General features: G+C 43.4%; 1 protein-coding gene across 1 annotated transcript in view; it reads left to right on the top strand.

The window, feature by feature from the left end:
- Nucleotides 1-213: 213 nt before the first annotated feature.
- NELL1 (neural EGFL like 1) overlaps nt 214-17,137 on the top strand; it is a 274,747-nt gene continuing 257,823 nt past the window's right edge. Inside the window, exons 1-2 of the mRNA XM_062494129.1 lie at nt 214-337; nt 4,334-4,462. Of these exons, the coding sequence (XP_062350113.1) occupies nt 289-337; nt 4,334-4,462 (178 nt within the window). The 5' untranslated portion in view covers nt 214-288. The remainder of the gene's footprint in view (nt 338-4,333; nt 4,463-17,137) is intronic.

Here is a 17,137-nt window from a genome sequence, read left to right as displayed (position 1 = left end):
AGCGCGGCCGTGGCCGGGCGGCGGCGCTGGCGAGGCCCGGGGGGGCCGCGCGTCACGGCGGGGGGCGGGCGGGGAGCCCCCGCTGCGGGGGCGTCGGGGCCGCGCCTGGGCAGCGGGCGGAGCTGCCACCGCCTCCTCCCGGAGCCGCTCCGCTCCGTTCCGTTCCGTTCCGGGCGGCGGAGGCTGCGCTCGGCTCCGCTGGGCTCGGTGCGGCTCCGCAGCAGCTGCCGGCGGCCGGGGAGGGAAGGAGGGAGCGAGCGAGCGGGCGCTGCCGCCCGCGCCGCGCCGATGGGTCTCCTCCTGCTCCTCTGGGCGTGTGCGGCCGCCACCGGGGCAGGTGAGGGGCCGGGCCGGGGCCGGGGTCCGTGACGGGGCCGGGGTCCGCCCCGACCGCCTCCCCGGGGAGCAAGGGCCGGGCCGCGCCGGGGGCGGGCGGAAACTTTGCGGCGGCGGCGGGGGGAGCCGCCCGGCCGTGCCGGCGGAGCCGGGCATTCCCCGCAGCGCCGAGCGGGGCGGGCGCGGAGCTCCGCAGGGCGCAGCCGGGCTCGTTCCCGGCGGGGCGGCCGCTCCGCGGGGGCTGAGGGCAGGCGTGGGAAAGTTTTGGAGAGCGGCGTGCGGGCCGCGCCCCGAGGAGACGGGGACGGGGAGCGGCGCGGGTCCGGGTCCGGCTGCGGGTCCGGGTCCGGCTGCGGGTCCGGGTCCGGGTCCGGCTGCGGGTCCGGGTCCAGGTCCGGCTGCGGGTCCGGGTCCGGGCGGTGCGCGGGGTGCGGCGGTACGGTCGCGATGCCGCTGCAAGCGCCTTCTTCCAGCCGGTGCCGTGCCGGCTCCGCTCTCTCCATCCTTGCGCGACCCGAGTGCCGCTTCTTGCTCCTTGCGAAGGCTTTGTTCTTGGTCCCCGGGTACCGCTCCTTCCCTCGTGCTGAGGGGCACGTTTCTCCGTGCTGCTTGTAGCTATTCCCAAGGAAACCACCCGGTGCAATTATCAGAAGTGGGAAGGAATTAATGTTTTATAATTAAATTCTTGTAGTAATTATAACCTCATCTAAATCTGCAAAGAGATGCGGCTTAAAAACAGTCGGAAGAAAATACCGCCCATCCCTTTCATAGCGGTGTTACCCCTGATAGTGCATACAGAGATTTTAAATGGACCCAAAACTCCACTACTCGGAAAGTTCTCTGTGTGCAACAATTGCCATCGAAGTTGTGAGAGGAGAGAGCAAAATGTGTCTTCTAGAGCCTCTTCTTTACCTTGATTTTGAATGGTTTCACGTGGGTATGTGCGAATGGCTTGATTGTGTTGAGTGTGCTTTAAGTAAAAGTTTTTCCATCCCGGAATAGCACTTAGACATGTTGAGGAGATTATGAATGTGCTGCATATGTTGCATGGCTGCACATTAGCTAGATGGAGCATGGCATGATTGCTGGTGCTCGAGTGTAAGTGATAAAGGCGGAAGTGGAGAATAAAAGCTGTCAGAGCTGTAAGGCAGAATTAATTTCTTCTAGGGATTTCCTGGTGACATCATTCATAATTATATGGCTTAATCCTCTAATCTACTGTAGTGCCTTCAGTTCACATTGGGCCGGATCCGCCAAGTCCTGAGATGATTTCCACTCCCACCCACCTGCCTGAAGCATTTGGAGCGTTGCTTGTGTAAGCCACTGATACAAGGGGGAATGGCCCAATTACTTTAAATAGGAATTGAAAGCAGCATCATCCAGAATCAGGCCCAGGCATTGCACAGCTCTCCAGTGAAAGCAGACAGCTTGATGCTTAATTTTTACTTCAGGAAGAGATGGTATTTCCAGATGCTTGTTCCACTGGAGAGAGACAGCATAAAATACTAAATGCAAGTGTGGTTGATATGCCTGTAGTATCTTTCTGATACACTGGGGGAGACTACAGGGGGAAAAGGAGACTTCGTTGTCATACTGAAGCTGCTGATTTGTTGTTTATTAATTATTAACTAGGTGTTTGAGTGCCTGCTGCCATCTGAAGACCCAGCTCAGGAAAATAACTATATATTTAAAGCAGTGTAGACTCTTGCTAAATAGTTATTGTGACATTAGAAACTGTCTCTATTTTCCAAAGTATTTTAAAAGCTGGAAGGGAACACACTGAAGCTGTCACGCAAGATCCTTGGTTGGCATAAATCGAAGCCTGTGGAGCTACAGTGATGTATACTTGTTGAGCCTTGGGTATTCAGGCTGGAATAAACAGCTTTAATAGAGCAGTGGAGCTACGGTGATTTATGGGAGTGCCTGTACTTGCTCACTGTAGTTTCTGTCCCCACCCAGTTGATGTGACAGAGCTTTCACTTACTTCAACGGGGTTGAGATTTCTCTTGCTGAACACAGTTTGTCCTTTCTGTTGGTCCATTTTAGTACCTACTTGACCTCCCTTCTTGTTAGTAGATTATTGCTGATCTGAATAGATGTAACCCCTTTCTAATGAAGGACAGTATGCCCTGTTTCTCACAGGGATGGTAAAGACTTGTCTTTGCTGATAGGTAAGTTCACACAATTTACATTGTTCTCCTTTCCTGCTGAATGAAAACCTTAGTTAGAATAACAGGTCCTTTCTTGTTTTGGTGCTGCTCTTTATTCCGGGCTGGGAAGGTGTTTTTGGTCCACCAGTGTGGATACAGTGTCAGTTGTGGTCATTCAGTACCTCAGTGGCTAGGGTGGAAGTCAAAGATAGTACCAAAAGCCTGGTGATGTTGCTGATTATCTGGGAAGTTTTTGCCTTTGGAGAAATTTTTCTGGGTTGTCTGATATTCTCCCCATTCCAATTGTCTCCAAAAAGGTGTTTATCCCCATATTCTTATGAAAGCACTGTGCATGTGTGGATGTGTCACCACTCTTGGAGCTTCAGTTCTATCAGATGCCTCTAGATCTTAATTTTACTTGTAGATTAAGGTTGATAGAGACCTCCTATAAAGCTGTATTTTCAGTACTATTTTAATGTTTTGTCCCATGTGGAGTAGAATCCTCTACATTAGCACATGTTAGAACAACTTTTCATCCTTGAGGAAAAGAAAATGCTGGAGTACAGCAGATTTATGAGTAGTATATGTAACTTCTTGTTCGTTCTCTACACCTCAGTAGTTTCTCAGAGCCTTTCAAAGAATCAAACTAGAGTACTTGCTGCTTAAATGATCCAGAAGTATAGTCCTGGAATAACAAATCAATCAATTTAGACCTGAAAGTGAAGTCTACTTAGTGGAAATCAATCTGGACGTGCTTTACAGGTAATGTCCTTGCTCCATGGAAGTCAATGGGACTTTTACCATTGACTTCAGCTGTGTCAGGATTTCATTCTTGGAGCCTGTTCCTGTTACTAATGATGTTAGCGAAAGATTTAATTAGGAAAGTGTTTGGATTTCACACAAGATACTTGACCTGTGTTTCAGGCGCAGGTCTCAGGTCACTCTTACTGATGTGTTGAGAGAAACGCTGAGGTCAGGCTGCCCTCTTCCTATCCCCAGAAAAAAGGAGGCATGTTTGATGAATTTGGGGTGCTAACCATCAAGTTGCCCTGAGCTCTTCAACACAGCATTTTGAATACTTTTGGAGTTTTATGTCAATCCCATCAGATTGAACAGTACCCAGGCTTTTCCTGGGCATAAGCCTTTTATGAATTCCAGGTTTAGATTTGTGCATTTCCAGTAGGTGCTCCCACAGCCCAGAGGTGCTGCAGCTTTTTTGGCTGAGTGAATGTCTGCTGTTTGTAGATAGGCTCTGTGCTTCAGAAGCAATGTCAAACACCTTGGGTGAGCCACCCAAGGCTCTTAGTCTGTAGGATGGTGTTCTTTGCCCTGCTGCCATATCTGCTCCAGAGTCCTTGGGAAAATTGATTATATTTAGTCCGGTTGGGTAAACGGATTATATTTAGGTGATGAGCTGTGGGCCTGGTCAGTTGGTCCCAGCTAAGTAGGAATTGTGAGAGGAGTTTTCAGTCTTTACGTCTCCCTGGAAATACTGTGTGGCCAAGAGATGAATGCTGCAGATCTCTCTCATTGTTTTGTATTGCTGGTTATGCTCTTCTTTATTTATTACTCTTTAACCTTGTGAAGATACTGGATAAACATAGCAGTTTTAGAATGTTTTAACACATGCATGGTCAAATCTCTGGGAAGTAAATAATTTAATTGGAAGACTTGGAATAGAATATCTTCTCTTTCCTGCAGCACAGTTACTGTCTTATAAGTAATTACTGTGTACAGTGTGTGAGAGTGGGAAGGTAGTAGAAATGTCTGTGCTAGATACTCTTCTCTATTCTTTCCATTACCTGATTTGAAATAAAAATTGATCTAACTCTCTCTGCCTCCAACAGCTGTAGGATTTGGAATGGATCCTGACTTACAAATTGATATCATCACAGAGCTGGATCTGGTGAATACAACCCTGGGGGTAACACAAGTGTCAGGACTACACAATGCCAGCAAAGCATTTTTATTCCAAGGTGAGAGAAACATCCTCAGTTTTCTTATCTCACTTCTGTCTTCATGAGCTCAGAAGAGCTTTGATGCTTGAGTGATTCCCTGTAATTGTTAAATGTTAAATGTTGCTTTCTTTTATTTCTGTTTCTTGGAATTAATTCTTGAAATACAGATAATATTTTTTTGTGTGTTTGCTGTCAGGTAGTTGCAAAGGAATTTAGGGAAGTTTTTCTGGGTAGATTTTCAATACTCCCCAGTACATATTTATCACTAAATATGTCAGAGTGGTTCCAACGGATGGACTTGTGGTTTTCTTCTCTGGGATCATATACATGCAGAGAGATACACAGCTGAAGCTGTGTAACTATGGGAAGCCATTTAATGTGTTGACACTGATTAGTAATGTAGGAAGTCTTTCATTAACTTTCTGAAAACTGCTAAATTGGCTACATAGAATATTTTCGTGTTTAACTGCCCAAGCTGACTATCAAGGACCGTATAAATCACTTTGATTTGTGTTTTTTCCCATCTTCATTAAGTATTCTAACGTAAATTTGTGAAGTGTTTTAAAAATGTTTTGTTTTTTTTTTCTGAATGAAATTCTGGATGTGGCTTTACAATATATTTAAATAAGATCTAGATCAAGGGACAATGTCCCATGGGGTAGAAGCATTGAGTTGCTACAATATGCTTATTAGGCAAGGAAGACATTTATATGACTTAAGATTAACATGTGAATTAAAGAAGGATTGGTAACATTTTTATTGTGGAGACTTCCTATGTTTTTTCTTTACTGTGCTTTAATCAGTGTTGAAGTGTGCATATTAACATCTCCCTTTTTCTTATCTTTCTTCTGTAGCTGTTTTTAGAGGCAAATTCTTACGATCTCACTTAGCTTCATTTCTGGATCTGCAGTGCTAGCTGACTTTACTGTGAATAATAAGGGAAGCGGGTCTCCAATCTTAGTTCATTCTTTATCTGGACAAGGCCAGTTTAGGAGTCAGACAGAGAGGCTTCTGGAGAACACCTCAGGATTTGTTTCCTGTCTTTTATCATACAACAAATAGCTTAATTTTCACTGATTCCCAAATTAGTGTCCAGAAAAGTGGCATTGATTCTTTTCATTTTAAGATATCAGTTGTTTTGATACCCTGACTCCAGGTTTGTGTATTATGGACACATTAATATTCAAGTATAGCCATTCATCTAAGGACTGCAGTGGCCTAAATATATTAATAATTCCAGTTGCTATTCTGTGCAGTTAATTGCAACCACACTGAGCTATTGTGGTGAGTTTTCACAGACTGATGGTTGGAACTGTAGGGAAGAAGTCTGAGATGTGTTTGTCAGGACTTGGATTGAGACCATTGACACTGAAAGTAGCTTTGAAAGGTTAATGGTGAAGATGTCTTGGATATTCTGTTCTTTTCTGCTTGGAGTTGTCCACTTGTAGTTTAGGAACTTAGGACTGGTGTAAAAAAGGTCAAACTTACAAAATTCATTTGACAGATAGACTCAAAGATAGATGTTCATGGGAAGCAATAAACAAATGTTTGCTGTATGAAATGACTAAACAATGTGAAGACTGTAGTTAGGTACATAAAGTTTTTTTAGTTCCTAGAACAGAAATGCTTTTTGCTGATGCATGCAGGAATAGCCCTGTGCTTGACTATTGCCTCTAATATAAAACTTCCTGGAAGGTGGCTCAGGAAAATCACCCTCTTCAATAGAGTTCATCAGCCCTTGTGTCATGAGAAGACTGAAGGCCTTTTCTGTCAGCTGGAAGTCTGAGGCTGCCCTGTTGTCTTCTTCCCTTCTTGCTCCTATCTGTTATTTGTTAAATGTCAGCAGTGTGTTGGCAGCAGTATGGATTCCCTTTTATTAGCAGAGGTGACTTACTTTACAGCTACAGTCTGGCTGTGTGCCAGGTCCTTTGCCTGGAAGCAGGAGATACTCAGTTTTGATTTTTATCTTGCCATGGAGTAAAGCCAGTATAGAACTTGGAGCAATGGGTGGGTGACTGCTATGTCTAAAATAGAAGTAATACTTTCTCCTGCAGAGATTCACATAAAAACCACTTTGTCCAATGTGACATTCCTAGAGGAGAGAAAAGCCTGGAAGTTAGTGCTTAGTTTCAAAATTACTGTGTCCTCTTGGACTAGTTATTGCAGTCTGGAAGATGTGGTCCTCTCAGCACAGCTGTGCTCTGGTTAGTCTGTACCACATGTGAGCAGGTCGTCTGTGCTGTGCCTCGCTGTGCCCCACTGCTCCAGGGTGGCCATGGAGCCTCTGGGCCAGGCTGGACCTGTTTTACCTGCCAGGATGATTGCTGCACATGGAGCCATATTAGAAGACCCCTTCCTTAGCAGGCTTTCAATGCTGAGGATTCCCTAGCATAGGAAAAAAAGGGAGTTTGTGTGTTCTTTGGCATGTGGTTTTCACAGTGATGGTTTTGCCTGCCACCTTTGACAGCTTGTATCAGGGCTCTGAGCTTACATAAAAGCTCTCTGTAGAACATTTTCTGTCTTGTCCTGGTTTAGGGCAAATTTGGGAGGAAAGCTCTCAGTGGGGTCCCTCTGGGAAAAAGATTCAAGCATTCCCTCCCCCAGCTGATTCAGGAAAAGATTTCCTGAGAGAGAAGTGGAAAAAAGCTGTTTATTTAACAGGCAAAGCACTCCCCAGCACAAGAATGAGCAGTACTAAGCAACAAAACCTCTCTCAGCTCTGAAGAGATGACAAATTCAGCAGAGTCCCTCCCGTGGGTTGCAGCCCAGCTCACTCAGGCTGTTCTCAGTCCCTCCAGAGCTGGGGAATGTCACAGCCCAGGCCAGGGCTGGTGGGACACAGCTGTGAGCTCCTGGTGCTCCTCTGGGTTTCCAGTCCAGAGCAGGTTCCAACAGTTCCAAGAAAAAAAAAAATCCACGGTCCAGGGAACTTCTCTGCCTCAGCTAGTTAAAAACTAAGAGCACAGGAGAGCTCTCTCCTGCTGTCCACTGCAGCCAGCACAGCCTGTGTGAAGGATGCAGGGGAGCAAGTGCAGTCTCTGATGACAAACTCTGCACCTCTTCTCTCCCCCTCCACTCCTGGAACCAGCCTTGGAGCTGCAGAACTCAATATCCAACCTATACAGAACAGATGACTGGGGATACAAGCATCACAAAGTCACCCCAGGACGGAGATGAAATGATTGTACTGGAGCTGTTCAAACAGAGAGTGTTCTTTTGTGTGTTCCAGCAAATTTACCTCTTGGAGGTAGAGAAATAGTAATTTTCCCCCAACCCAGATGGTTTTGTGTCCAGGGTAAGTCCAGGAAAATATGAAATGTTCTCCTAAAAAAGATTCTTTTTCTGTGAATTAAACTATTTGAAAGAGAAAGCTGTGTAAGTTTTGAGCATTCTTTCAGTTGCCTTTGGTGGAAAAAAGAGGAAATGAAGAGGGGGAGGTGATATGAAGATATGCACAAAAGAAAGGGAAACTATTATTTTTAGTTAGGCTTTTGATCAGTGATAGCTCTCTTACAGTCAGTGACATACTGTTTGTTACAGAGTTTCTGGGGAGTGATGTCATGATTTAATTTATCCTAGAGAAAATGCAGAAAGACTCTTCTTTGAAGAGTTTGTGATTTCAGTCTGAGACAGTCCCAGTAAAGCTGGTGGAATATTCTGATTTTTTAGTAATATAGGTATTAACAGCCAAACCTCAGATTTCTGTATGTAACAGCTTTATAGGCAAAGAAACAAATTCAGCTCTGTTGCAAATTGTGTGACAGTGTGGTAGAACCAAAGTGGCAATTGAGAGACGTGGGTTGCCTTTGGGCAAGCAGATCTGTTCCTAATTGACAAAAGCACAGAAACCTATAATTAAGTGCAGTCATCTGAGTGGTCCTGCTGGGCATGGACTTCGATTGTTAAAGTATTTCAGCTGGATTTTTGATTGATCAGTTCCATTACTTGTATGTTTCAGTTCCAGTCTCTGTGAAAGGGGGATGAGGAAATTAAAGAAAAAAGCAGTGTAAGTGCTGGCAATGTGCATTAGGAAATGTAGATATATAACTCCTAATTGAAATTCTGCAAACAGTCTGATTCTTAAGATCCCTAACAATCTGGTGTTTTAATAATTTATCTTTTATTAACCTTTGCATAAAAACGTGGGGGAAAATGTCTTTGTGGGCAGAGGAGTTGCTCTAGCATGAAGGGGTGGAAGAGGGTGAGTGGAGACTCATGATGAATGCTTTTGGGGAATGGGGCACCCAAGACCCTGATGTCTGACCCACATCTTCTGCCCTCCTACCAGGCCAGTAAATCAAGGAAAAGGTTGTGGGAGTGGGTGGAAAATCTTCCTCAAAGAAATATATTGAAAATACGAACTTTTCACCTTTCTCCTTAAAATAACATCTAACAAACATCCAGTGTAAGACACCTACAAATAGTATCTTACAGGTATGAAAATGTACAGGATCAGAACTGGATTACACTGTAAATTGTAGAGAAGTCAATTAATGTAAATAATACGTAATTGTAAATAATAAATACTGTAAATAGTACATTAAGAAACCCTGAGCTGTGGCTCCCTTGATGTGTCTCAATCCTGTTCTCTGTTCAGATAGCAGGGAAGTAGGGCTTGTCCTGACTTCAAGTTATCATCATCTTTAGTTCTGTGGCAGAGGAAAGCTTTGGTGATAAATAAGGCAAGAAGATGTTGACTGGTCATTTTGTTTCTAGGTAGACTGAGACCAGGTTTTAGCCTAGTATTAAATTATGTGATTACTTTTGCCAGTTTAACTTTTGTTACATGCTCAGTTCTTGTTTTGGAAGTAAAATTTCACTCCTTTTACAACCTGTCAGCGATGCCTATTTCTTTTTAATTCTTTTTGCAGCATCTCTTTAGAGCTAACAGAGACTTAAAGCCTTTACTTACAAAACAGTTTCCCCCAGCCCCCAAAAGTTTATTAAGACTTTGCTGTTTCCTTTCCTAGCAATCTGGCACTGTTTTTCAACTTGGACTTTAAATTAGGAATGGTCTTTTTACTATGTATACTATGTTTAGCACTCAGCAAATAAAACACTAAGTACTGTTCAAAGTCTGGAGGTCTACAGTGCTTTGTTCTTGACTGTTTCTTGACATATACTAAATAACCACTGGATCTGTAAGATAAACACCTGGTCTGGAGCTCCTGCAGCACAGGGTACAGTCATGGTCCTGATTCCCACTTTGTACTAGAGACTGCTGAATTCTTTTCTGTACAGTCGTGGCTCCAACAGGAAAGTTGAAAGAATAACAAGTATCTTAAAGCACAGAGAAAGGCAGTGTTTATGTGAGAAAAGGAGTGAAGCTTGTTGAGTTCCTGAAACAAAAGGACTGTCCTGCTTCAGGCCAAAGAGAGAGATCAAAGCTGCACTTCTAAGGTGGGTTAAGGTGCCTCCCAGAAGACTCTTGAGCTTCCAGATGAAGTGCAATCCTCTCTATTAGTCTTTTCCTTCAGTGTTTTATGACTGAGTAACCTTTTTTTAGACTAATTCCTCAGAGAGTAGAAGTGTTTCCAGATTCCACTCCAAGAATCTCAGTCCAAGAAGTCAGATTTTGCAGTGCTGAACTGAAAGAGGTTTGAATGCTGGCCAACTTTGCCATGTTTTGAGATTGGTGGATAAGAACAGCTTCCTAAATAGATCTTGTCACCAGGAGTGGGCACATACCCTTTTTATCAGGAATGCTGGCTCTGCATTTGGTAGGACAGTCTTCAGGATATGCTTTGTGTGCCCTGGCAATGTGTTTGGGGCAGCAGCTCAGCACTGAGCTGTGATTGCTGAATTCCAATGCCAGGTGAAGGCTGCTGCTTTTGTCCATCTGTGCTGAACTTCTCACCTTCAGTCTCGGTGTCCTGGGTGCTATGGCCAAGGTTGTAATCCACTTCAAGTGTTTAACTCTGTTATGCTGGCATAATGTACAAGGTGTGTGAGGTGCAGAGCTCAGAAAACAGCCAGGGACTGGATGAGAGGGAGCAGATAACAACTCAGGCAGGAAACATGTCATTGCTCTTCCTGGGGCAGGTAGTGGGAGGTCTGCAGTGAGTAGGAGGGATAAACTTTAATTTTGGAACTCAGGTGTCACTCCCTCTTTACATGAGGTAATGAGACAAGAGTCATTGCTTTTTGTGGGATCTGTCCTGCTACATTTATAGAAAATATTAAGTATCAGCAGTATTTTTGTTTTTACAGAGCAGAAAAATTATGAAGGCACAACATGGTGGCTGGAAATCTTAGTTCTGCCTTCAGCTGTCACGGGAGAGGGTAGCTCTAGTACCTTTTCCATGATGGTGTACCTGAATAGCCTATCTTGTGGGAATGCTGGGGTTTTTGGGCAGACCTCTGGGCACACCTGAGGCTGCTGGCAGCCCCTTCCTTCATGTGCCTTGGGACAGTTGGCAAAGCAGCTGATGACCCTTGCCCTGTTAGAAAGGAGTGTCTGTTTTTTTATTTTCATTCTTTTTTCACCAAGTATTGCCCACCATCACTTGGACTTGTGCCTGCATAGCTGCTTCCATCCAGCAGGATGAGATTTTTTTTTTCTTTCCTCCTTTTAAAATACACTTTGCCTGAGGTGCTGCCAGCCTGGGTGTGGGGCTGGCCAGAACCAGCAGTATGTCCCCATGCAGAAGTGTCCTGCAGCTCACCACAGAGGTTTATCTTTGTGGAAACTGTGCAAGTTTTGAGCTCTTTGAACTTGTTAGCTTTTTTATTTTTGCAAGGTCAGAGTGAGGTATTTTGCCATGGATGTGTCACGTTGTGTAGCCTGCTCTGGTTCCTACAGGGGTGGGTAAATTTGGGCTTTTACCCCATGTTGCCTGTGGGATGCCTGTCCTGGGCTCCTGGGAGTTCATGATGGGAAGGTAGGTGCCATCAGATAAAAAGCCTTTGTATGTGTCAGTAAAAACACCTTGCCACCTGAGGTGTGGATCAGCCTCTTGCCCCCATCATGTGGTAATGTTCAGGTGTGGTAGCATTCCTTGGTGCTTAATTTTGGCTCTTTCTCCTGGCTTTCCACTGCTGTCCTTTCTGATAATCTCCTCACCTGGGCATGGCAGAATTGGTGCTTTACTTAAACCTGATCTGCTTTTAGGGCTGGCTGGCTCTGAAGGCAACCACAGACACCTCTTTTGCCAGAGCGTGTCTGTCCTTATGATGGAGGCTGGTGGGGTTGTGAGAAATAGGGCCCAGGCCATGTCTTGGAGAGTGGGATCCTCGCTGGTGCTCCACACTCATCCCTTGAGATGTTCCCTTGTTTTTCCAAGCTCCAGCCTGGTCCTTAGGAGCCATGGCAGCTGCCCACCATCATGAGTGTTGGCAGAGGTGTTAGGTCTTTGTCAGAGCCGTGAAGCACTGCTAAAAGAAGAATTTAAATAGGATGCCAAGAGCTGGTCGGGCTGCACCCAGCGGGATGAAGGAAACTGGGATTTCTCTGATGGTTTCTGGGCTTGTGTCCATCAGCAGGCCTTGATCTCTTCTTTGGGGTCTTGAGTGCTTCTCCTTTTTTCACCTCTTCCTTCCCTGCTTTTCACCTCTTCCCTCTGTAGAAGCTGGGAATGAGAGGGACTTAAAGCTGGAAGTCTAGCGACAAGGGTTGAGTATGTAAGGATTGGGATGAGCAGGCTCTCCTGAGAGCCAGGGGCAGCACAGGCTGGTGCTGGGCACATGGGTGGAAGTAGCTGGATGAACTCTAAATAGTCATTACAAGGAAATGGCCCCAGATGGGCATGGGGAGGGGAGAGGTGAGAAAGAGCTGTGTGGAGGAGCTGGAGGCCAAGAAGGAAGCAGGTGATGGCCAGGCAGGAAAATTGTGACCAGGATAAGACGAGGCCTTCAACTTGAGGAAGGAGGGAGAGAGGTGCAGGGATGGAGAACATGGTAAGGGGAGCTGTGTGCAGCAGCTGGGAGAAGCAGCCTGGAGAGAGAGGCACGGGGCTGTGTCTGGATGGGAAGCACAAAGAGTGCAGTCTTGGGCCAGGAGAGTAGAATTTGGTAAAGGTTTGCTTATGGTACAGGTACCATAATCAGGAAGAGCATAGAAAGGTTAGTTTTGGTGTTACTGTAGAGTATCTGTGATGTGTGCTTATATTAACAAGGCTTTTTGGAGGATGCAGCTTGGATAATGTGGGGGTTTGTATTGGTGGATTAGAACCTTACTTTTGCTGTGTTGCTCACCTGTAAAATTGAGGCGCTAATGCCCTTTCCTCTAACAGCAGTGGTAGGGAGAATTGATTAATATTTGTAGAAGGCTCAAATACTGTGCTGGAATAATCATCTTGGTGTGTTCTGCCTTCAGAGGAGGATTTGAATATGGTGGATTTATTGTTCGAGGCGAGCCTTGAAAAACAAAAATAAAGCAAAACTTAAGATCCTTCATTTGTTAAATAGTTTTTACTCTCTGTTCTTTCCTTTGTGCACTGACTGTGAGACAGGAGCCCTCTGGAAAAAGGTGTGTGATCTTATAATTAAGAATGGTTTTGGAATATTCATCCCCAGAGGGTTGAGCAAGGATTTCATGTTATACTTTAATTCAAACATCTGCCAAACTTATAAATTATATATATATATTTTAATATATCTAATCTTTTAATGTGTTTTGTATACACAAGGCAATTTTTTTCCTTTCAATTAAATTGTTAGTCTGAGTGTAGGTTTTTTCCTTTGCAAAAACCATTTTCAGAACAGAGGAATAATCAGGAATTGAATACAATGAGGTAGGAGGGATTGAGTGAGATGAATCATCTTCAATGGAGGAAATGAAAGATCACCTGAGACATAATTATTAAACAATGCTTTGAGTCTTTGAAGACACATAAACTACTATTAATTTTGTCGGTTCCCAGAGGTAGTTTTTTAAAAGTACTTTTATATACCCATCCTGTCTTGACTGTTTCTTGTTTAATGTTTGAATTGCTAGAAACTTGTCAAGGTGTAAAGTTTATCCAGCATATTGATATGAAGGTATAGCTTGTAAGTAATTTCAGAGTTTCTCATTTAGTATTCTGTTATTTAAAACACCCCTGCCCCCTGCTTCTGAATAAGTGTAGACTAAAATAGAAACTTGGTCACATTAAACAACAGTGACCGATTTCTACTTTTACTTTTTTTTTCTGTCTATCCTGAATGTTGTCATGCCACCTTCTGTTACTTGACATTTTTTGGATTTCCCATCATGTCTGTAATGATTAGGAGAGAGTTCTGAGCACACATTGCCTCTGTCCTTGACAGTTATTTTTGCTTTCCTGGGAGACAGTAATTGTGCTACTTATCTGTCTTCATTTGCCACGATGGTAAGTACAGAGGGGAAATGGGATAAGTACTTCTGTAGTGTGCTAAAAGCCTTGAATGCTTCTGGCAACCTGTTGAGGAAGTCCTGTCATGAAGATAAGCAGAAAAGAAAGAAAAGTTCTTTGCTCTTTAATGGGCTGAGATGGGGGATGCAGAAATCAGTTTCTGATACTGCTGGTAACCAAGTGAACATCTAGGGTCCTCACAAGGAAAGTAACTCAGAGAAGTAAGACGAACAGTTTGAGTTTCTTCTATCTTCATCAAAATAGGAAGACAACAAAAATTGTCTTTTTTGTGTAAAGGTTTTGGAAAACGGATACTCCTAAGTCATATGATACTGTAATTAGCTCCTGATTTAGTAAATAAATATTAAAGTGGAGTAGGAATGGTCTATAGCATCATGTCACATGGGCCCATGTGCTTGTCAGAGCTGTGGGAAGTTGGGGTGGAGCAGAGTTGGCACCTGAGTAGTGCTGCCTTGGGACAGCCTGAGTGCTCCTGGGTGAAGAATCCTGCCCAAGCCCCTGCACCTCATAACGCAGCTCTGGGTTGCTGGGCAGATGTTGTGTTAAAAGACCATTAGTAGGCACTGCTGAGTTAAAACTGCTTGGAATGCAGAGGATGGGAAAAGCAGTGCTCAAGAATTGGGTTCTTACTGTAGGCAGTGAAACAAAATGGCATGTTATTGTGTATTTTGACCCCAAGGGTGGTGATACCTTAAGTTTTATACCAATCTTACTAGAAACTTGTTAATAGTTGAGAAAAGTATTTATATTTGGCCTACTTGATTAAATTACTTCTAAACACAGCTACATCTTTTGCCTAAAAGGAAGTAGTGTTATTTGAAATTACTTTCAGGAGGGGTTTTCTTTTTTTGTTTGGTTGGTTTTTTTAAGATTTTGTACCTTAAAGAAGGACACAAAGGTGGACACAGCCAGACCTAATGAAGGAGCCAGGCATGGACCATTTCCTGTGGTGAAAAATCCTGCTGTCTTGAACTGTCTATCGAGAATAAAGATTAGATGCTACTTGAGACCTCAACCTACTTCTTCCATGCCAAATTTTAGAATAATCCTGCCCCCTGTGGTGTGGGTGTATAAATGACACACAAGGGAGGGACATTTTTTTCTGTTATTTTTTTCATTTTCACCACATAAATGGCCTGAAGTATTATTGTCATACTGTGCTGGTTTTATGGTGTTACATCATGTGAGTGGTCTTCAGAAATAGGTCTTTTGTGGCTTATGCAAACATATAGAGTGCATTAGGGTTTTGGGTTTTTTTAACATAGAATGAGCAAAAATTGGTTTTGGCCCCTGATGCCCACTCCAGCATGGGATGCTATCCTTAGTTGTAGGTTGCATATCTGGTAAAATATCATAGTTGGTGCTGTCATTCTGACGACAGGGATCTGTGAATCGCTATTTTAGAGCAGTAAGTACTGTAACTCAGAATTGCTTTTTCTTCCTAAAACCCTCTCATTGCAGCTTTTCTGCCCCCCCCCCCCCCCCCCCCCTTCTCCCTCCTTTGTGGTAACATTTCTTACATTACAGTGGAGTTTGCTGTGTGTCCCCTGGACTGTAAATAGGGAAAAATAGTACAGGATCACTGCAGCTGCAGGGACTGTTTTAGAGTCTGTCTTCCCTTGCACATGCAGGTGACTCCTCCTTCTGAAGCTGTGAGGTTTCCATTTGGCATCTCTGGGAACAGACACTGCCAAAGGAGATAAATTTGTGTTGTAAAGCTTAGTCCTGTATTGTGTAGCGCCTCCCCCCCCCCCTTTTATGTCTTTATTTTCATTTCTAAAAAAATTCTTGTGAACTGGGATATTGCAAAGATCTTTTAAGAGCGAAACACATATAATACTGGATCTTGGAGTTTAAATACTTGTTGCTTCTAAGATGGACTGTCTACAGATGGCACTCATATCTGCCTCTGTTTTTCTCTCTACTTCAGCTCATTGTGAAAAATAATTTTGAAATTTTAAAGCCTCTTCCTGGGGAATATAACAAAGCCAAGATGTGTGGGAGGAGTGGGGTTTGTGTGTGTGTCATGATTTTCTGTGGTCTGTGGAGGTCTCTACAGATGCTCATCATGCTGCTTGGAAAGCAAAGTAGCACAGCCTTAAAACATGGTATTTGTAGAATAATTTGGTAAATGCTGACGATTTGGAAACCTCATGTATTGCACTTATCCCAAGCCTTCCTTTCCTGGGAATGTACTGACAAACTGTGGTAGGAGGACCCTGCAGTATTAGTTACAGTGATCTTGTTTGGGAAATGGTGGAAGAAATTTAGTTTCCTCCATTGTAACTAATTATGGAGCCAGGAAAAAAAACAAAAAAGTTTTGCTTTTATAATAACATTTCTCACATATTTAAGTCATGTCCTCTGCTTTAGCTTTTTGTTCTCTGATACTGGCACTGCTTTCAGTATCTTTTGATGTCTTGTGTGCGCCAGCTTTCAGATGGGTTATTCTGCCCACCTTGCTTTGTGCCATCCTAATCAGCTTCAAAATGTAATAATTAAAAAAAAAAAGTAAACAATTTTGCTGATGTTACTGCTGACTTTAAGAAATGCAGAAATGGGGGGGGGGGACACAAGGCAGTTCTATTTAAATAAAAGCTTATCTTCAGAAACAAAGGCTTATGGAGAAAAAGGGAGCTCTTAGTACCCCAATCACGTCTCCTGTTACGGATGAACCTACAGCAATGGATGCTATCAGAGTTGTCATATTTTATTCATGAGTTGTGGTATGCTTGGGTGAAATAAGAAAAGCAATGGTCCAAATCATAATTATGGTGTAAAAAGATAAAACAGTTATTATTGTGACTTTTAAAAAGAAATTATTAAATCTCTCAGATCATGTAAAACTCATGGAGAATGACTAAGTATTTTAGTTATTTATGGTTCTTTGTTGTGGGTGTTGTGAAACCCTTCACCAATAGCGTTTGTACTTATTTTGGGAGAAAATATAAATGTGTGCCTATGTATGTTCCAAGAAACAAAGACATCTAGAATATTGAATATAAACATAAAGAGGCTGACAGCAAAAATTATACCTCAGTAGAGAAGGGCTCTGACAAATGTATTATGCCTCATGCTATTATCATGCAGTTAATAAATAAAACAGACACCCAGGATTTAATTTGCTTTAGCAATAACATGGAAGTGATTTTTTTTCCTCAGGGAAAGAAAACAAAAGGGAGAATTAGTTCATGAAACATGTGTTGTTTAATGCTTGTGTAAATCATATCTACAGTCTAGAAAACCTCTGAAATCATAACATTTCAGCAATACATGACCTATGCTTTAAAAGTAATTAAGAAACTATTTAGCCTTTCAAGTCTTTGAGAGTTTTTGAACTGAGAGAGCACTTCAGCATACG

The sequence above is a fragment of the Cinclus cinclus genome, chromosome 6, assembly GCF_963662255.1.
Source record: "Cinclus cinclus chromosome 6, bCinCin1.1, whole genome shotgun sequence".
Classification (NCBI taxonomy): domain Eukaryota; kingdom Metazoa; phylum Chordata; class Aves; order Passeriformes; family Cinclidae; genus Cinclus; species Cinclus cinclus.
The sequence above is the reverse complement of the archived record's forward strand: the minus strand, read 5'-3'. Positions and strand labels throughout refer to the sequence as shown.